Raw genomic sequence first — 22,317 nt, 5'->3', positions numbered from 1 at the left:
TTTTAAACATGCATACCTTTGATCCAGCAATTCTCCTAGGGAAGGTTAACTGAACCTAAACTCTACATTATAGAACAGCTGCTATCCAAAATAACTTTCTGAGATGATGGTAATTTCTCCTCCAACCTGTCCAGAATGGCAGCCATTAGCCATGTGTGGTTAGTAGCTACACAGTTATGCAGGGCAGTTCTAGCACTACAGACAGTTAACTGAATTTCTGTTTCTCATGCAGAAAAGGAAGTGTTTTGTTAACCCTTTACCCACACATGGATAGCAAAATTAATATCAGACAAAATAAAGCTAAAGCAAAAAACAAAAAAGATGAAGACTCTTTGCTATAGATCATTAATAATCCTCCAAGAACATGACAGCCTTAAGCCTTCACTAATAAGCCTATAAGCTTTGAGGTTCATAATGAAGAAGATGGAAATGAAAGGAGAAATTTGTAAGACCATAAAAGCATCTTCTGGTTAAGTAGAAGTATTCAAGGGTTGGAAAATTGGATAACCTGTCTGCACTGTGTATAAGACAGAAATAGTACATCTCCATTTTACATGGAACACTGATAAAAATTTGCCTGTGAATGATACTAATTTGTACAGGAAAATTGTAGCTCATTTTGAACAAGGTCACCAAATGTAATATAACACTGAAAATAAAAATTTGATCCAAATAATAAAACATAAAACCTGAATGCGTGTTAAAATTCTGAATAATTCTTGGCTAAAGGAAGAAATAGAAGTACAATTTACCTACTATTTACAGCTGAAAGCACAATATTTATCAAAAGCTACTGTTGATCAAAAACTGGTGTCATGTGGCCAAAATCATATTCAGAGGAAATTTCATAGCATTTATTATTGTACTTTAAATCTTTGTGGTGGTCTGTGCTTTCAGCTCATGAAATTAGATGAAAAATAATATTCTCAGAAAATACAGGAAATGAATTAAGAAAAATAAAATAGAAATAAAAAATGTAAAAAGTCATTAAACATAAGCAACAAAAGAAAAAACAAAAATGAAAATCTTTGTACTTCAAACCACACCATCTAAAAAAGTAAAAAGAAAACCCACAGAATGAATGGTTTTACAGATCCTATCTGGTAAGGGATTTGTAACCGAAATGTGTTAAGAACCCCTACAACTCAATAATAAAAATCACAAATCACTCTATTTAAAAATGGGCAAAGGATCTGAATAGACATTCCAAAGAAAACATACAAATGGCCAATATGCACATGAAAAAAGGCTCAAAATTAGCTGCCAGGGGAGTGCAAATCAAAACCACAGTGAGAGGCTACTTTATACCCACTGCTACTGCTGCTGCTGCTAAGTCACTTCAATCGTGTCCGACTCTGTGTGACCCCATAGACGGCAGCCCACCAGGCTTCCCTGGCCCTGGGATTCTCCAGGCAAGAACACTGGAGTGGGTTGCCATTTCCTCCTCCAATGCATGGAATACCCACTAGGATGGTGAAAATAAAAGAGATGATAACAAGTATTGGTGAGGATGTGGAGAAACTGGAACCCTCATGCTTTACTGGTGGGAATGTAAAATGGTGCAGCTGCTCTTTAAAATGGGTTGACAGTTCCTCAAATGGTTAAACATAAGAGTTACCGTATCACACAGCAATCCTAGGTATATAACTAAGAAAAATAAAACATATGGCAATACAAAAGTTTTGAACTTGAATGTTTATAGCAGCATTATTTGTAATAACCAAAGTGCCAAAGGTGGAAACAGTTCAAAACATTGATCAACTGATAAGTGGATGAACACAGTTTGGTATATCTATGCAATGGAGTATTACTCAGTTATAAAAAGGAAAGACATCCTGGTGCATGCTACAACATGGTGAATGTCGGGTAAAATTCTGCCAAGTAAAAGAACCCAATCAAACAAGACTGTGAATATTATGATTCCATTTATAGGAGAATTCAGAAATGAGCAAGTCCAGGATACAGAAAGCAGATTCGTGGTTGACTAGGGCTGGGTGATGGGATTGGGTGGGGGCCAATGGGAATGACTGTCAGTGGGCATGGTGTTTCTTTTGGGTATGACAAAAGTGTTCTAAAATTGATTGTGGTGCTGGTTGTTCCACTCTGAAAATACTAAAAATTATTTAACTGTAATGTTAAATGGGTAAATCATATCACAATGAAACTGTTTACAAAGAAAAGATAAAACAAAGTTATCAATTTAAGATCCCCTGCCCCCCAAAACATAGACAGTTAGGAAAGTAGAAGCAAGAAAATTATATGTATAAACACCAAGGAAGTAAGTGAGAGCATAACTGCAGTGAGAAAAAAAAAATTGTCATAACTTTTATATTTAAGCTAATTCATTTGAAAACCTATATGAAAGTAGCGATTTTTATAGAAACATTAAAATGAACATATTCATCTCATATAGAAGTATAAAAATGGAAAATAAAAGATTTGTGTAAATGTATCTAACTGCCAACTACCTTTTAAAGCTATAGACCTGAGTAAGTTTTACAAAATGTTCAAGGACCATTTAATTCTCATTTTACACAGATTGTACCATTAATTCATAAAAATACGGGCAGATGCCCAACTCATTTTGATAAAATAATCTTAATGCTGATGCCAAAATAGGAAGAAGCCCAAGCAAACTGTGGGCTCAATGCACTTTGTAAATAAGGATTCAGAAATGCTATATAACATACTAGCAACTTTATCCAGCGGTGTATCAAAAGAATAATAAGACTTAACAAAGTAAGGTTTCTCCAAGATGACGGGATGATTGAAATTAGAAAATCTTATGTAAATCACTATTTTGCAAAGTAAAAGAGAAATATATAGATCATCTCAATAGATATTATAATGTATTTGATAAAATTTAGCTACTGAGGGTAAACACTCTTTAACAGATTAAGGTAGAATGGCTCTTCTGTAGCTTAATAAAAGAATAAGTTTCTGGAAACCCTCCACAAGCACTGGCATCCTATTTAATGTTTAAAACATTAGACACACTCCTATCCTATCCTATCCTATATATGTTTAAACCTGGAGAAGGAAATGGCAACCCACTCCAGTCTTCTTGTCTGGAGCATTCCATGGACAGAAGAGCCTGGTGGGCTACCGTCCATGGGGGTCACAAAGAGTCGGACACGACTGAGTGACTAACACACACTAGGAGCACTAGGATCGAGACAGAGAGGTCCTGGACATTCTGTGAGTGAGCTGCACACAGATCTGGCCTCCTAGGTATTCCTTGAACACAGAACACCAAAGAGTTTTACTCTTGCAGTCTCTCTACTGGAGCATTCTTCTCTGTTTAGTTGCTGAGTTGTGTCCGGCTCTTTGCAACCCCATGGACTGTAGTGCACCAGGCTCCTCTATCCATGGGATTTCCAAGCAAGAATACTGGAGTGTGTTGCCATTTCCTTCTCCAGGGGCTCTTCCTGACCCAGGAATCAAACCTGCATCTCCTGCTTTGGTAGGAGCCCATTCTTCTAGTTATTCAATGTTTACATCCTTCCTCCAGGACTTTGTTCAAAATGCCACCTTGTCAGAGGCATATTCTTTGACTGTACTTTTAAAAATAATAACCTCCTCTAACCTAGTGGCATTCCCTCTCCTGCTTATGCAATGTTGTCTCCCTATAGCGCTTATTATCACCATCTGACTTGTCACCCCTACTAAAATCTAAGTGCCCAGGACTTCGACTTCAGGGGCTTGGGCTTTGTTCATTGCTACACACAGTGCATAGGTTTGTCTGACATAGCTTAGGCACTCGGTAAGTATTTGCTGAATGAATGCTTTTTTTAATGATAATAGGATTATAACTTAGTAGACTAATATTGATGAATTCTTTAAGAGTTACGAGAGAGAAACTTTAATTATTTTTAATGTCATCATATCTAAAGTTTTTAAAACTACTCCCTTATCATTTTCCCATTACTACTGCCAAGAAACTTTTGACTACTCCTACTAATTTGCCTCTTGTACAACCTCCCAATAATTCTCATGTCAACATAACCTCTGATAATATTGAGGATTATGTTCATAAGAATAGTCTAGAATCACTAAAAACAATTCAAATTATGTTAGTATTCTAAAATTTTCCAAAAATGAGATTATATATTTTAGAGAGGTTTTTACCCAAAACAACTGAAATTCCAGCACTCAGAGAGTCTCTCCTGGGTTCTGAGAAAATTTGCCTATAGGAAACAGCTCATTTATTTATCCACCAAGTGGTTTTAGATAATTAACATATAAGGTTGGATGTTCATTAGATATGGACAAAACATGTGGAGACTAAACAGTGTGGCCTGGTGTAAATACTACTGACCATTTCTCCATATTCATATAATCACATAGATGACCAAATTATATTTAGGACTGAAATATAAATGTGATTTTGAGGATCATTGTTTTAAAATTGAGGGTACTTTAATATGCATTTCCTGCATCTTGTTGTTCTCATTGGCAGTAGCAATTCATGAAACTCTTCAATTCAGTAGATACAGATGAATTCAATCAATACATAATAATATTCCATGCTATGGATATACCGTATTCAACTTTCCCCTTGATATGTATGCTATTTATCTTAAGGTTTTTCCTTACTTTTTTCTTTCTTTTGTAGTGCATTTGTATCTCTTTGTTCCATTTGTTTCTTCAAGAGCTATGTGTAGGCGAGATGAGAGCTCTGATAAATTTAGTTTCAGTCTTGCCCTGGCCATTTTATTAGTTAAGTGAGGTTGAGCAATTCTTCTCTGAATCTGTTTGCTAATCTGTTGAAAAGCTGAAGTAATGAAACTATCTTTTTTCTTTAAAATTTTAAAAAAAATTTTTAATATAAATGTATTTATTTTAATTGAAGTCTAATTACTTTACAATATTGTATTGGTTTTGCCATACATCAACATGAACCCGCCACAGGTGTACACATGTTCCCAATCCTGAACCCCCCTCCCACCTCCCCCCCCATACCATCCCTCTGGGTCATCCCAGTGCACCAGCCCCAAGCATCCTGTATCCTGCATCAAACCTGGACTGGCGATTCGTTTCACATATGATAATATGCATGTTTCAATGCCATTCTCCCAAATCATCCCACCCTTTCCCTCTCCCAGAGTCCAAAAGACTGTTCTATACATCTTTGTCTCTTTTGCTGTCTCACATACAGGGTTATCATTACAATCTTTCTAAATTCCATATATATGTGTTAGTATTGGTGTTTTTCTTTCTGGCTTACTTCACTCTGTATAATAGGCTCCAGTGAAACTATCTTTTTTCCTCAGCAGTTTATAGAAGATCCAAGTAGGAAGTGAGTATAAGAATGTAGATTATAAAGATGGTTTTATTAATTCATTTTATTTTGTGTTCTAACTTAATTGCATAAATTGTTCATAGGCGGGGGAAAGGTAAATAAGTAAAATTAATATTTTTTTCCCTTTCTGTTAAAGAATGGAATGACTCCTCTAATGCATGCTGCATATAAAGGAAAACTTGATATGTGCAAATTACTTTTACGACATGGAGCTGATGTAAATTGTCATCAACATGAACATGGATACACAGCCCTCATGTTTGCTGCACTTTCTGGTGAAGTTTTCGCGTTTATTCTAATACAGTAATAATAGTCACCTATACAAATTTGTTATAAGTTTATGTATATTTTTTCATTAAGTGTGTTTTTGTTGTAGTAATTTTAAGATCATGTCTTATGGAAAGACATGATGGGAATTGGTTTTGAAAAGGTACAATGTATGAAATATGTTATAGTTAATTTGGTGATGTTTCTTTAGTTATTTAAATCAACTGATTCTGTTGATGGTATGCTTTGTTTAGAGCCATGAAGCTTGATCTTTTATTCTTACAAGTCCCTTTGATGTTCTATAGTTTTATATTTTGAAGTAATACTGAAGCTTCTTTGTTGTTCTCTTGACAAAATAGCTGCTACGATGGAGCAGTTTGCTTCACTGACATTTCTGTATGAAATAGGGTGATCTGTTTAGAAACTTACTCTGATTCATGTTTCTTATAGTTTGTAGAATGAAGACAATTTGGGAAGTATCTAAAATTAAGTGGAATTATCTGTACTTGTTACAGTTTTTAAGAAATATGTAATATAATATTATCATGCTTTGAAAGCAGTAATCTGTAGTTTTTTTAATCCTGGAACTGGAAGGCATTTCTAAGCATAACATAAAATATAGGCTTCAAAAAGGGCAACAGTGCCTAATTTGATTACATAAAATCTTAATATTTCCATATGTAGAAAATACTCTACATAGAATTAAAATATAAATTAAACAATATGGAAAATAGTTATTACATGTCTTAAAGGGTGTTCAGTTCAGTTCAGTGACTCAGTCGTGTCCGACTCTTTGTGACCCCATGGACTGCAGCACGCCAGGCTTCCCTGTCCATCGCCAACTCCTGGAGCTTACTCAAATTCATGTCCATAGAGTCAGTGATGCCATCTAACTATCTTATCCTCTGTCATCCCCTTCTCCTCCTGTCTTCAATCTTTCCCAGCATCAGGGTCTTTTCCAGTGAGTCAGTTCTTTGCATCAGGTGGCCAAAATATTGCAGTTTCAGCCTCAACATCAGTCCTTCCAATGAATATTCAGGACTGATTTCCTTTAGGATTGACTGGTTGGAGAGTCCCTTCTCCAACACCACAGTTCAAAAGCATCAATTCTTCGGTGCTCAGCTTTCTTTATGGTTCTACTCTCACATCCATACGTGACTTCTGAAAAAGCCACAGCTCTGACTAGATTGACCTTTGTTGGCAAAGTAATGTCTCTGCTTTTTAATATGCTGTCTAGGTTGGTTATAGCTTGTCTTCCGAAGAGCAAGCATCTTTTAATTTCATGGCTGCCGTTACCATCTGCAGTGATTTTGGAGCCCCAAAAATAACGTCTGTCACTGTTTCTATTGTTTCCCCATCTATTTGCCATGAACTGAGGACCAGATGCCATGATCTTAGTTTTCTGAATGTTGAGTTTTAAGCCAGCTTTTTCATTCTCCTCTTTCACTTTCATCAAGGGTTCTTTAGTTCTTCTTCACTTTCTGCCATAAGGGTGGTGTCATCTGCATATCTGAGGTTATTGATATTTCTCCCAGCAATCTTGATTCCAGCTTGTGCTTCCTCCAGGCCAGCGTTTCTCATGATGTACTCTGCATATAAGTTAAATAAGTAGGTTGACAATATTCAGTCTTGACGTACTCCTTTCCCAATTTGGAACCATCTGTAGTTCCATGTCCACTTCTAACTGTTGCCTCTTGACCTACATACAGATTTAACAGGAGGCAGATCAGGTGGTCTGGTGTTTCTGTCTCTTTAAGAATTTTCCACAGTTTGTTGTGATCCACACAGTCAAAGGCTTTGGCATAGTGAATAAAGCAGAAGTAGATGTTTTTCTGGTATTCTCTTGCTTTTTCAATGATCCAGTGGATGTTGACAATTTGATCTCTGGTTCCTCTGCCTTTTCTAAATCCAGCTTGAACATCTTAATAGGTGATATCATTATATATGTAGGGTTCTTATAAATCAAATGGAAAACAACAAATATTACAGTAGACAATTAGAAAATTGAACAGGAACAAAAGAAATACAACTGACTAAAAAACTCAAAACCACTCTCATGAACAGAGAACATCAGATTAGGACAACAAATGATAGTTTTTCACTTACAGTATTGGCAGAGGTTAAGGAGGAGTGATAAAGCCCAGCATTGGCGTGGGAACTTTTTGTGCACTGTTTTGGGAAGTGCACATAAGCCTAACCTTGTTGGGAGGCTGCCTGGTAAAATGCATTTAAAATATACATAACCTTTGATCCTACAATGTTTTCCAGGAACTGTTCCTAAGGAAATCATAATTCAAACTTGCAAAAAGTAACGGAAAATGCAATTCACTGAGTATAGTTTATAATAGCAAATGATCTATAATGATTCCTATAGTCAAAGAATGCAAATAAAATAACCGTGAATGTTTAAACAGGACAGAGCGTAGAAAGATAGGTCTTCAACCGTCAGCAGTTATCTCAGGGCCTCTAGGAGTAAGGGAGGGGATGAGTTAGTAGGCATTAGTGAGGACTTTGATTCATTTTCTTTTTTCTGTCTTTGTTTTTGTTGTTATTTTGTTTTGACTTTATACTAAGCAAGGAAAAACATACTTTGTCTTGTTTTTTAAAAAAGTGATATTCAATGCTGTGCCATTTTTGTACTACTTCATGTTTTCTATTCTTTTCTAGAAAATAAGGTTGATTTCTCTGTGGGTTCTGTCGCATTTTACTTTTTACTGTAGTTATGATAAATATTTTGGGAAAAATGAAAATATCCACCAGATAGAAACCTGAAACTAATTGGGGAAAAAAAAGTGTGGATTATTTAAAAGGCAGTATTTGAATTGGGCATTCCTTATTTTTAGCAAATGTTTCTTTTTAACTCTAGGTAATAAAGACATCACGTGGGTAATGCTAGAAGCTGGTGCCGAAACAGATGTTGTCAACTCTGTAGGAAGAACAGCAGCTCAGATGGCGGCCTTTGTGGGTGAGTTTTTAGGACAGTTTTACATTAGGTTATACCCCAAATTTCCCCCATGGAAAAAAAATGCCACTTTGCTTCTCAGAGTGTAAATACTGTCATGTGTCCTTTTTAAAAAGCAAACGTTTACGGTTTTGTCTAACTTAATGAAACACCTAATGACATTTTGGAGAACATGAACAAGCTGTTCAAATTTCCACTCTGAGATAGAGAGTGTGGTGAGGCCTTTCTGTTGCAGTCAAATGCTTGAATGAGAATAGTTTACTCCTCTAAGGAAGTAGTTAAACCTAGTATTTAAGAATAAGAACTGTGGAGTCAACTATCTGGGTTGAAATTCTGTTTGTACCACCTAATAGGAAGTTACTTAATGATTTTGATCTTCAATATAATGGTTACATGATCATTAAAATAGGAAATGGCAACCCACTCCAGTGTTCTTGCCTGGAGAATCCCAGGAATGGGGGGGAGCCTGGTGGGCTGCCGTCTATGGGGTCGCACAGAGTCGGACACAACTGAAGCGACTTAGCAGCAGGAGATCATTAAAAGGATTAAATGAAATGATAGACCTAAAGAGCTTTAACTGTAGCTCTCAATAAAGGCCATCAGTTATTCCTATTTACAATAATTATAACAATGATTAGGAATGAGTATTAATGATAATACAACATACAGCTGTTTCAGTATCATCCTCAGCAACCATCAACATTTATTGTGTGTGCCCAGTATTTCTTGGTATGTTAATCCTGTTACTTGATAGAGAGGGTTTAGAAGAGAGTGGGAATGAATATTTGATGTTTGGTATTTTGGCCCCACTGAGTTGGCAGTTAGCAGAGTCCACTGGTAGAAAAGCAAAATCAGAAACATCTGATTTATTGGGAATACAGTAAATAGCTTTGTGAGACCAAATGATTCATGAAACAGATACTTAACATTCACAACCTATAGATCAAGCATCACTCTAGGTGCTTTGGTGAATAAAACAGGATATTTGTGTATTTATGGCACTTAAGTGGCTAATAGGAATGACTGTGAAAATATACTCTGATGGATGACTTAAGGGTTCCATAGAAATACATCAAAGGGAGGGATCTTCTCTCCCATTCCAAGGGAATGTCAAGAGAGAAATTACTTTTAAGCTGAGATATAGGGGGAATTTGGAGAAGGCAATGGCACCCCACTCCAGTACTCTTGCCTGGAAAATCCCATGGACGGAGGAGCCTGGTAGGCTGCAGTCCATGGGGTCGCTAGGAGTCGGACACGACTGAGCGACTTCACTTTCACTTTTCACTTTCCTGCATTGGAGAAGGAAATGGCAACCCAGTCCAGTGTTCTTGCCTAGAGAATCCCAGGGATGGGGGAGCCTGCTGCGCTGCTGTCTCTGGGGTTGCACAGAGTTGGACACAACTGAAGCGACTTAGCAGCAGCAGCAGCATAGGGGGAATTAATCAGATATGGGGGACAGTTAACTGTATATGGTATTAAAATTTATTATTGTGTTACTTAAAGCTACTCATAGTAGGTACAGTTGACTAAGTCAGACAGTCACAGAGTCACTTTTTTTCACAGCTCTATGAAAACAAATATTCTTGTTTTATTTTAACTCAGTTTCAGGAAGATTTGAGAAAGGTATGACCTTGCTGAGCAAATTGCAGAGAAATATTTGTCTCATAGTTAAGGGCTCCCTGGTTGCCACCACCTCACCTCTCAGCTAATTTTAAGGGTGTCAGTGTAGTAAGAAAAGAACATTAAACTAGGAATCGTGAGACTCATATTTTAGTTCATGTCTGCTCCTAATTATTTCCAAGATCATAGGCAAATCCCTTCACTGCCACATCTTCAGTTTTCTGATATGTACAGTGACGCCAGGGAATTAAATGATCTGAAATTCTGTTTAACTCTGCAAGTTTTCATTATGTCCACGATGTAATGAAATAGAGCTCAGATAGAGGTTAAGTGTCTTTCCCCAGACCACAGGGCTGAAAGTAGTGGAGGAGTTTGTGTTTCAACCATTAATAGAATAGTTTTCTTTTTCTCCTTTTTTTTTCTTTTAATACTACCATGTTAATAAAAATCTAAGGTACAAATGTCTTCATTTCCATCCTAGAGTGAGGGTAATGTTTTCATTCCATTTTAATCTATTTAGACTAATTTCATAGAAAATTGCATTGCACCCTTTCAAGTTGACATTATATTTTCCTTATAGTTAGTCTTATTAAAAACTCATTCTCCCACTTTTATTTCCCTCAATCAGGTCGATACATATACATTTGTATTCATATGTGCAAGATTTTTTAATCTTTTAAAAATATGATCATAGAAATATATTCTTCCAGCTTTCTTCTTGCCAGTATACCATGGAAGTCCCTTAGGTGATGGTTTGTGTGTTTTCTTGTATTTCCTTAATGTGATTGGCCTATCCTTGTTAGAGTACATTTCCTTTCTGTTTTTATTAACTTAAAAATCAAGAATGCTTTTCTGTTCTACTAGTACGTACTCTGCTATTCACAATGCTCCCAGTTAAACCTGTATTTCTTAGTTATTATCTAGAAATGAACAAAACTATAGCTGGTGCCCCACCCTTAAGATATTATATTTGCCCATTTAGCAACCCCAACAAGATGAAATCATTAAAACTCAGTTTATTTCTCCACATTCCCTGTGTTTGTCAGGCATCCGGACTTTCCTTTCCTCCTCCACCACTACCACGAGGTGTGGCCTTGGCTGAGACAGTTTAGAATTTTTAGTACCAATGTATCATTAGAATGTCATCCACGGTGTGTTCTTTCTCCTTTAGCAGTCCCCGCCATCTACAGTGTAATTTCTCTTGTCATGCTGTCTCCACCCATTGGGATTGACTGTCTCTGCTACCAAGGGCTGTTGTTCTTTCTCCACACTATCTTTTCTCCTTGCTCCATCTTGATCATTGTTCTCATTTAGCATTTGATTATAGGACCTTCTCAGATTGCACATGATTTGAAACCCATCATAACCAAAGCTATCTTTTTCTCTGAAATGCAAGTTCTATCTTGGCTTGTTCCATGATTCTTGTATCACTGCTCTGCTCTCTTATATATGTAGACATGACTCCACAGTTTTCTAAATCCTGGTTTTGCAAGTGCGAATGTGATTTGTCTTTGTCAGCTTTTCGTTTCTTATGCTAGAAGTGTGTTTCAATTTCAGTTTATCCTTGAAAGTAAAAAATTGTACTGGATGTGTCTGATTGTATTTATGTTCTCATAAATCCTGCCTAGGACTGACTCAGTGAGCCCATTTAGTCTAGAAGACTCAAGTCCAGTGGCAGTAATGATGGAACACAAAATGGTCCCCACCCAGCTCCCACTCCCAGCATTTATTTTCTGTATTAATAGTACTGTTTTATTTGCGTGTATTCCCAATTCATAAATTAAAAACTAATAAAGCTAAATATTTAATAATTTCAGTTATAAAAAATTAAATATACATTAAGAACTTATAAAGATAAACTTTAAATATATATGTATATCACTCTGCTGCTGCTGCTAAGTCGCTTCAGTCGTGCCCGACTCTGTGCGACCCCATAGATGGCAGTCCATCAGGCTCCCCAGTCCCTGGGATTCTCCAGGCAAGAACCCTGGAGTGGGTTGCCATTTCCTTCTCCAATGCATGAAAGTGAAAAGTGAAAGTGAAATCGCTCAGTCGTGTCTGACTCTTCGCGACCCCATGGACTGCAGCCTACCAGGCTCCTCCTCCCATGGGATTTTCAGGCACGAGTACTGGAGTGGGGTGCCATTGCCTTCTCCTGTATATCACGCTAACAGAAATTATTGATGGATTATTTAAAATATCAGAATAACCTAAGCAATATCTAAAATGATAAAGATAAATCTTGAAAAAAAACATGTTTTTTTCCTTCTCACAAAGGTGTAATTTTAAGAAACGCGTAGTCCTGTGATAGTGTCATTGTTATATAGCCATTATTTTTATGCACAGATATTTCCAACTGCTAACAGGGCTTTTTCTGAGTATCCTCATTAGGGGACTGATGAGAGGATGTAAGTTACAAGCTAAGTCTATGTTTTTCTCTCTCTCTGATTCTTTTAACTTAGATTTTCCTAGGTCTCTTTATATGTTGAGAAGCTTTTTTAGAGTATCTTTTTTTTTTTTAAACAGGAACATCTATCTTTTTATTGAAGCTGGATGTGTTTTAGAGCTTCCCTGGTGTTTTAAAAAAGCAGTGCAGTTTGTCTTCATCTGTAGTTGCTTCATGCACAGCTGTGAATTCCTGCACTCTGTTATCTGTGCCATGTTTTCATGCTGCTTGCAATATATTTGCTTGATGGTCATTTTCCTCCCTTCTTGAAAATTATGTAGGTAGAAATGATCTTTCCAAACAGAACACTTTATATTTTTTAGTATTTCTTGTTACTGTTTGACTTCTCAAGATACATATAATGGAGATTTCTGGTTTTAAAAAAAGAAAAAGAAAGTGATGTCTCAGTACTTACAAATAGCATCAAACACCAAAAATGATACGTCATCACTACTAAAATTTGCTTTCAAATCATGACTGTGTTGTTTTTATCATTTAATTATTAGTTGTCCATCCATTTCTTTTCTTTTCTTTTTTTCCCCCGGATATGTTTTTTCAGCTCTCTCATCTTTCCCATAGTGATTTCTATATCCTAATTTTTAATCTATTTTGAGATATTTTATCTACTTCATCTTCTGCATTACTATTTTAGTTCTCCATTGTAACCAGGATTACCCTTCTCAGTTTGTCTATTAACTTTTAAAAATGGAATCTCTCTGTGGTCCATGAGAGTCTCTTTACATACAGTAATTGATCTGCTTAAGTATTCTTTGAGGGTTTTCTTTATGGTTTGGTTGTGGAGTGGTTGTAGTAGATGTTATAGTACACGTTCCACGGAAGAGGCCCTCTGTTGGAGACATTGCGTAGTCTTTCGAGATTGGATCCACTTGGGTCTGCATCTCCTAGGCAGTCAGGTAAAGCTGACAGGGTCATGGGCCATGAAGGGCTGTGCCATCTCTCTATACCTCTGGGCCCAGGGTCAACAAACCAGGAAATATTTCAGCCTCCGCTGAGACACAACTCTTGGGTTATCCTCAAACTCTTGGGCAAGCTGAGAACTTGACCAGCCTCAAAGATCCACCTGGACCACAGTGCAGTCCCCCTGCAAGTCACCTGTTGTCAGCAGGATTGAGCAGATGCTCCCTGGACCATACACAAGTGGGCAGGGGCCACACGGGCCACCCAGAGCAGACCCCTCTCCCGGAGCCCTGGCATCTGGGTCTGCTCCGCAGGACTCTTTCAGCCCTCATCAGGCAGAAAGGAGAAAGAAGTCTGTCTTGCAGAGATTCCTGGAAAAGCCTGCAATTGCAGATGGGCCCTGCTTGTCCAGAGGGGCCACTTCCTTGCTCCAGAGAAGTAGTGGAGAGGGAGCCAGCGGGGAGGAAGCAGCAGGGACGTGCAGTCAGCCGCCAGCTTCTCCAGGGAAGGTTCTGCTTTCCTAGAACAGTTTTTACCTCTGGGGATTGGCTTCCAGAAGTGGCACAGGGATCTATGAGGAGCTACGGTGTGGATTCCAAGCCTGTGGATTCCAAGCTTATGGAAGCAAAACCTTTTTCTCTATTTCATTTCACAAAAAGGCCAAGCTTTTCTCAAATCCAAGGGGAGGAGAGATTAGCTTAACAAAATGGGTAGTAATTATAATGACAATAAGAAACTTAATACAGAATAAATTTAAATTTTGTGTAAAGAAAGCCAGATGTGATTAGGGAAGAACGAACATCATTTGTATAGGAGTGGAAGAAGAAACATTTAAATTATGCACAACTTTTATTAAATATTTAGGGCCAGTTTTAAGTAGAACACTGCTTTTTTATTATTGTTGTTATCCGCATAATCTTCTTATGTATTGTAGATTTTGTGTCTTTAAAAGGGGATTATTTCTTGACTTCGAATAGCATGCTTATAGATGTTTCCTAAAATATTTTACCTCTCCCCTTCCTCCTCTACTCTCCTAAAAGTTAAGGACGTTGACGCATGTTGACTTGAGAAAACAGAACAACATAATGAAAAAATGGAAAATGTCTTATTTTGAATGATAAAACAATACATTTCCTATTTTCCTATTAAAAGGTCAACATGATTGTGTGACTATAATCAACAATTTCTTTCCTCGAGAGAAACTGGATTATTACACTAAGCCCCAGGGACTGGATAAAGAACCGAAACTGCCCCCAAAGTTGGCAGGCCCACTGCACAAAATTATCACTACAACAAATCTTCATCCTGTCAAGGTACTGTAGTTTATAGTATTTGCTTTCTATTTAAATTGTGTGTGTGTGTGTGTGCATGGGCGCGTGCTTAGTTGTGTCTGACTCTGTGTGTGTGCGTGCGCACGCACGTGCTTAGAGGTGTCTGACTCTTTGTGACCCCATGGACTGCAGCCCACCAAGCTCCTCTGTCCATTGGAACTTTCCAGGCAAGAATACTGGAGTGGGTTGCCATTTCCTTCTCCAGGGGATCTTCCCAACCCGGGGATGGAACCCCAGTCTCCGGCGTTACAGTCAAATCCTTTACCATCTGAGCCACCAGGGAAGCCCATTTATATATTGCTTTAGAATTTAAACTGCTCTTAGTATATGAGTCCTAATTGTCTTGGGTTGCTTTTTGTTGATGTAAAACTTGTGATAGGCTCTCCTGTTCAGTTGATACAGTGAAGTAGTGCTCTTGTTTGAAACCTACAAGAGAGTGAGGGACACAGACCAGAGCAAGAGGAAGAGTAAGGCAGAGAGGTGGGTTCAGCCAAAACCTAGCTTCCACTTCGTCTCACAGTGAGCTCTGTTTATTAGTGGCTCCAGAGAGGCAAGGAAACCAGGGTTTCCTGTATCAGTATGTCATGGTTGAAGTCTGTCCCCGGGGGAAAGGACAGCCGCCCAGATGGTGCCAAGTGAGGTGGTTCTCTCTGGATGAAGGGAGTTCCCCGAGGAAGGAGGCAACTCTGAGCCATTTCAGCCAAAAGTCCCAGTTGCAGGAACCTGGTATATGGGCCTGGTAACGAGGATCTGGGTGAGGGACCAACAACATCCAGTACAATAATTATCCTTCCAGGCAGTGTTTGGAAGTATAATCATGAATACATTTCTTTCCTGCAAGTAGGTATCTGATGCATTTAAGTAGTACAGTTCTTCCAGTAAATAGTCAAATCACACAGATTTTCATACTTTGTAAACCAACTCAGAAGTTCGCATAGCATACCTGGGAAACTTCAAGGGTTATCCTGAACTATTCCCACTGCTATTTTCTTCATACTTTATATATGACATTTTTGCTTATAAAATGATTATGTTTTGAAAAATTAATCCAAATGAATATAATTTTTTCCATGAGTCATCTCAGGAAACAGCGCTGACCTTTTTCAGACTTCAGTGTCTGCCATATGCCTTCATTCATAATGTATAGATTTGATAGTAACTCAGAGCTATTTGGGGGTTTCTTTGGTTTGTTTTTTAATATTTATGTATTTATTTGACTGTGTTGGGTCTTAGTTGCGGCATGTGGGATCTAGTTCCCTGACTAGGGATTGAACCCGAGTCCCCTGTGTTGGAAGTGCCGTCTTAGCCACTGGACCACCAGGGAAGTCCTGAGAACTCTTTGTTGAGCAAGATTTATGTTGGGTCAAAACCTGAAGCTTCCCCTTAGTACAAGGTGTTATTATAATGTACTGAAATGGATTTCCTTAGTCTGTTACAAAAGAAAAATCTGGAATATACTGATCGTCATTAGAGTAAGTGGACAGCTCTCATGAAGTAACTCTTTTGAAGACTAACACACACTTAAAGATATAAGTTATAAATTATATGTAATATTATTACTTTATTGCTGCATCCCTTGGCTTATGGTCTTTTGAAGCTTGAGGAACACACAAATAAAAAAATACCTTTCATGTGGCCTTTCCCCCAAGTTATTAATAATGTTCTGGACCATCAAGAGAGATGACAAAGTAGCAGATCCTCTCCCACACAACAGACAAGTGCAGTCTATTCTGTTTTTATTTTTCAAAACTCAGATGTTTTACTCGACATTTTGGAAGGACCACTAGATGCAACACTTGTGATCCTCGCTGGGCAAAAAAGAAATTCTGCCGTGGAGCAGGGGTTTGTGCTGCTCTCAATGTAGAGCATTTCTCAATGTAGAGAATGTGTGTAGTTTTAAAAGGCCTGCATCACTCCCCCTCCAGTCCGAGCATGACTCGGGTCCCCAGCATCTGGGATCTAATGCCTGGTAATCTGAGGTAGAGCTGATGTAATAATAATGGAAATAAAGTGCACAGTAAAGGTAACGCACTTGAATCATCCTGAAACTATCTCCTCCCCAACCCCCTTCTCCCCTGTGGAAAAATTGTCTTGCACAGAACCAGTCCCTGGTGCCAAAAAAGGTTGGGGACCACCGCATTACAGGATATCTTGGGTTTGATTGATTTAAAGATGTTTTCTGTATGTTTCTGATTCACTGTGTCTTATGTCTGTTTCCACCCTTTGAGATGACAGTAATTTCAGTTACTGTGACAATTGGGTCTGTAGAGTAATTTTTGATGTTTACACAGAACCTAGTCTCTCAGGGTTAAATATCCCAAGAATTATTATATCTGCAATTATCTTTAAAGGCACATATTTTGCGTAAGTTAGATTAAGGGTATATTTATACAGACAAATTGTAAACTAAAATAGCCTACATTTTATTTTTTAGAGCACTTGGTTTTATGAGAGACTACTCTATGATTATAGTACCTTCTTTCAGACCAGACCTCGCCTTTTGTAGATATAGTCTATTTGCTTGAAAACCTTTCTTTATCCACACTTTAGTTAAAAGCTGCCCAGTTGCTTTGGTTATGGGCCATTTTCACTGCTTTACCCCTTTTCAAGCTGGCATGGGTCTTCAGAGGGCACATTATAAAAAAGTAACGAATAGCCACCAGTCAAATCAAAGACCTTTAAAAATAAGCTCAGTACAGCACTTGATCCAACAGGGCACCTTTTGCCACAGTGTACCTAACACAGATACATTTGTGAGGAGGTTAAGTGGCTGCTATAGCAATAAGGATGTTTGTTTTCAACAGGGACTTAGGGAATTGTGCTGATGGCCAGGATATAGACATTTATAAAGGAGAAAAACAGAGGCAAAAGGAAGAATGACAATAGAGTTTAGCAGGGTCTGTAAGCGATCAGAAGATAGATGTGTGCAAGTGATCCCGTTTTTTGATTTATTAACATGATTTTTAAGCCCAGAATTTATTTATTCATCCTCTGTAATTACTAATGTTTCCCTTTATAATGCTTCAGAGACTAAAGGAAGGAAACTAATTCAAGTATTCTTTCTTTTGTGTGCAGCTATGATAAATGCTTCCATGAGCTCATTGTTGAGCTGTGGATATGTAGCATTTTTCATTGTGTTTGGGCTTCCCTGGTGGCTCAGATGGTAAAGAATATGCTGGGTTCAATCCCTGGGTCCAAGAAATCCTCTGGAGAAGGGAATCGCAACCCATTGCAGTATTTTTGCCTGGAGAATTCCATGGACAGAGGAGCCTGGCAGGCTACAGTCCATGGGGTTTACTGATATATATTATAAAGCAAATAAAGTCTAATGTCTTAAACAAAAAAAATCATTAATCTGGGTTCTATTTGGGGTGTTTTTTTTTTTTTTAAAGAATTCTCACATGCAAGTTTAGATCCTCTGCTTTGATTCATAATGTATACAAAATATTGGGCCAAGGGCATCATGTGATGGCAGTTGGTAGGAGAAATATAAATAATTAATGATTCTTTTCTTCTCTGCCACAAGTTAACTTTTGAATTATATAATGGTAGGGGAAGTTGCCAGCAAATTTATCAATAAGGATTCTGATTATACTTATTTCATGAAGTCTAGTTTGTTATTGAGTGCTATATTTGAAGTAAAATACTGGGCTGTGTATCAGTAGGGTCAGAAATAAGTAAAAGTCTTATTTTAATTTAACGAGAACATTTAGTTTATGTTAAATTTCCACATAGGAGGCTTGGGCATGGGTTTTCCTTAAGTTAACAATTACCTTGCTCCTTGTCTAAAGACAAGGATCTGATTCATGAAATCTGCCGTCTGTTGCTTCCTAACGTTTCGGTTACCTGGGATCACAATTTACTGTGACACGTAGGTTAACAAATACTGAATGACTTTCTGCTCTGAGAATACAGTTGTGCCTCTGTTTCCCACATGTTTACATTACTGTTATGTCATACGGATTTTTACAGGTGTCCTTATGCAATCAATAAAGAATTTGGGCTTAATCTGTACGTATTTGGGAAGTGTAGGACTCATAATGCATCATATTGGATAACTCTCTAATTATCCCCTTTTTAAAGCTATTTTTGCTTTCCTCTTTCATCTATTCATATTAATGATTAGAAATATATTAGGAAAATTTCCACAGAGAAATGTAGTTAGTAAGCAATACACCTTTTATTTTTAGACTTCCGCCTGTAAAAACCTCATTTCCTTATAATTAACAAGAATGAATGAGAATTGTGGTTTTCCTAGCCATGAAATTCTAACACTCAGTAATGTTAGCAAAAAGCAGTGATTGCTGTGTGATTTGTTTCTGTATATAAAGGGTATGCAAATATGCCATGCTTATCTTTAGTAAGAGAGCTTCCCTAGTTCAGGCGATAAAGAATCTGCGTGCAATATGGGAGATCCAGGTTCAGTCCCTTGGTCAGGAAGATTCCCTGGAGAAGGGAATGGCTACCCACTCTAGTACTTGCCTGGAGAATCCCATGGGCAGAGGAGCCTAATGGGCTACAGTTCATGGGGTTGCAAAGAGTCGGACACAACTGAGTGACTGACACTTTTATCTTGAGTAAAAGTGCTTTTAACAGATATAGAAACCATGATTCCAAGTGGCCAGGTAATACTTAGTTTAACTGGATGACAAATCACACAATAACTTTGATATACAGAGTTCGAGAGAGTTCATGATGTCCTTCTGTTATTAGTTTTACAACTTGATCAGTGGCAATTTGCGTTCTGATTTGAATTAACATAGTAAATATGTGACCATGAGAAAGACTTTATTTGGTAATCAAAACTGACGGCCTAAATTGAGCTGGAAAAATCTCTCATGGAATTTCTAAGCTCACTGGGGTTTCTTCTAGATTGTGATGCTTATAAATGAGAATCCTCTGCTGGCAGAAGAAGCAGCTCTGAATAAATGCTACAAGGTGATGGATTTGATTTGTGAGAAATGTATGAAGCAAAGAGACATGAATGAAGTACTGGCTATGAAAATGCACTACATCAGCTGTATCTTTCAGAAATGTATTAACTTCTTAAAAGACAGAGAAAATAAATTGGACACTCTGATCAAAAGGTACAGTTTTTACCATATCATGTATAAAATACACTCAAATGGATAATGTCTTATTATATGAAATCTCATTATGGCTTTAAAAATTAAACATTTTAGCAGCAGCTGTTATTGTTGAGATCACATTTAATCTGCCAGAAACCAGGGTCCCTATTAAAACTAGATTGACTATTCCATTCTGTACTATTTACAACATTTTTGCCGTCCTAAATTATGGGTTGAGAAATCTGAAGTTTGGAGAGGTTAAAAAGCATTTGTAAAATCATACAGCTAGAAGGTAGCCCAAGTCCAGGGTCAGATTCTCATGATTTTACTAAGAAAAGAGAACTAAGTCAGAAGGGTGTGACTTAATCAGCGTTTACATTCTTTGTTCAAATAACTGCCATGGTAATAAGTAACTAGCTAATCTGATAAACGTCTAGTATGTTTTACGTCAGGGGTCACCTTTTAAAATACATCCCTGGGCTCCTAAACCTGATAAGACCTGGCCTAATGGGCAGGGGGAATAGCAATTTGAATTGAATCAATCCTCATGATGTGACTACACAGTGAAAATCTTAAGCAGCAAAGAAAAGTGAAAGTGTTGGTCACTCAGTCATGTCTGACTCTCTGCAACCCCATGGACTGTAGCCCGCCAGGCTCCTCTGTCCATGGAATTCTCCAGACAAGAATACTGGAGTAGGTTGCCATGCTGTCCTCCAGAGGATCTTCCCAACCCAGGGATCAAACCCCGGTCTCCAGTACTGCAGGCAGATTTGTTACCCTTTGAGCTACCAGGGAGGCCCATGGAGTAAGGAAGGAACTACTCAAAGTTCATGTGTTCAGCTGGGAGGAAATGCTTGGTAATTCAATTCCAGTTACTCTTTTAAAACTATCTTTCAGCTTGTTAAAAGGCCGAGCTTCTGATGGCTTTCCAGTATATCAAGAAAAGATCATTCGAGAAAGTATCAGAAAATTTCCTTATTGTGAAGCTACTCTCCTGCAGCAGCTGGTGCGAAGCATTGCTCCTGTCGAAATCGTAAGGCTCTTCCTACCTAGGTTAACTCCGGCAGTAAGACCTAATTACCATATTTTATACAATTAGAGGCATGTTCTCCTTAGCATTATTTAGTTACCTAATAAAGGCATAATTGTCTTAAGGAAAATTTCAGAAACAAACATGGAGATAAATTTGCCTGCTAACACTGTTTCTGTTTCTGTGTTTTCCCTCTGTCCTCTTCTTTCATTTATATAGTTCATGGTTTAATACACAGTATTTCCTTAGATCAGAATATAGATCTTATAGTTACAGTGAATACTTACATTTTTAATGATGCGGTGAAACCTCAATGGGAGGATCACATCCAGTACGTAATACAGACCCACGTTTGTTTTCATAAGTAGCTTGTGAAAAACCAGCATAAAATCCCGTACTAGATGGAAGTAGGAATTGAATGTCTACCTTGATGGTTTCCTGTCTGGAGGATGTGAAAGGATGAGTTATAGGAAGGCTCATTGTGTATCCTGCTAAACAGTCTTAAAGTATGTCCTGCTTCTTAGATCCTCCCTTAATGCCTCTGATTTTATAAATTTTCCACACATTAAAAAAAAGTCTATTTATACTTAACAGTTATGGGAAGTAAATTTGAACTCTATTATCTGTTCTTTACTTACTTTCGTCATGTATTTATTTAAGAGGTATTAAAGACACTCCCTGCCTTCCCTGTTTTGGATAGTTTTCAGATGACCTTATCTATACCAGTTACGCTTTTATACATTTCAATGAAATCCCTTACCAGCCTTTGTGTACTAGGCAAGAAACTGATCTTGACACTGTTACCATCCATGCCTTCCTCCCTCCCTCTGGCAGTGTCGGTTCTTCTCTGCCTTCTCTAGGCTGTTGTATCATTCTCAGCCTGAAAAATCAGGACTAAAAATGAGTTCCAGATGCTCCTTTTATGTATTAAGATGTCATCCAGTCAGAACCATTAAAGAAGAAAGGCCTAAGCAGAAAAGATGATTTCATGAAGTTCATGCATTGATTCTGAGAGTTCGCCATGATTTCACATAGAGATTCTTTCTGCTTGCTCTTTAATACGCTTGGCTATTTGGTGTTTAAGTTTTTGGAAGTTTAAAGTTAGCATATTATGAGGGTAGCTTATCAATTATGAATGTGTTTTGGCTGTGCATATCATACTCCAGCCAACTATGAATTAAATAGATCAGAGCTTACTTAATCCACATATTAAATATGTGCCCAGGGGTAGGCAGACCCAGTCTGGTACAGTGAACTAGGAACCCAAATCCTTTCCCATTTTCCCACCCAGTATTCTTTAGCCATATGGATTATCATGCACATGCTAATAACCTCACAGTTGCAAGGCATCTAATGCTCTTCCTCCAAACTC

At 37.7% G+C, this 22,317-nt stretch overlaps 1 protein-coding gene and 1 long non-coding RNA gene across 4 annotated transcripts in view; one reads left to right on the top strand and one right to left on the bottom strand.

Annotated features, from left to right (window-relative positions):
* ANKMY2 (ankyrin repeat and MYND domain containing 2) overlaps nucleotides 1-22,317 on the top strand; it is a 42,731-nt gene that overhangs the window by 9,211 nt on the left and 11,203 nt on the right. For both annotated transcript variants that reach the window (XM_055589916.1, XM_055589914.1), the window contains exons 3-7: nucleotides 5,439-5,577; nucleotides 8,436-8,534; nucleotides 14,668-14,828; nucleotides 19,719-19,933; nucleotides 20,813-20,948. In XM_055589916.1, the coding sequence (XP_055445891.1) occupies nucleotides 5,439-5,577; nucleotides 8,436-8,534; nucleotides 14,668-14,828; nucleotides 19,719-19,933; nucleotides 20,813-20,948 (750 nt within the window). The remainder of the gene's footprint in view (nucleotides 1-5,438; nucleotides 5,578-8,435; nucleotides 8,535-14,667; nucleotides 14,829-19,718; nucleotides 19,934-20,812; nucleotides 20,949-22,317) is intronic.
* Nucleotides 7,309-21,822, bottom strand: LOC129658985 (uncharacterized). 2 transcript variants are annotated; one of them, XR_008717657.1, is made up of 3 exons: nucleotides 21,706-21,822; nucleotides 21,233-21,383; nucleotides 7,309-7,523 (listed from the first exon to the last, which is right to left on the bottom strand). It is a non-coding gene; the product is annotated as an uncharacterized LOC129658985 (long non-coding RNA). The 2 variants fall into 2 exon arrangements; XR_008717656.1 differs by lacking the exon at nucleotides 7,309-7,523 and adding an exon at nucleotides 15,480-15,596.

The sequence above is a fragment of the Bubalus kerabau genome, chromosome 8, assembly GCF_029407905.1.
Source record: "Bubalus kerabau isolate K-KA32 ecotype Philippines breed swamp buffalo chromosome 8, PCC_UOA_SB_1v2, whole genome shotgun sequence".
NCBI classification, from domain to species: Eukaryota; Metazoa; Chordata; class Mammalia; order Artiodactyla; family Bovidae; genus Bubalus; species Bubalus kerabau.
The sequence above is the reverse complement of the archived record's forward strand: the minus strand, read 5'-3'. Positions and strand labels throughout refer to the sequence as shown.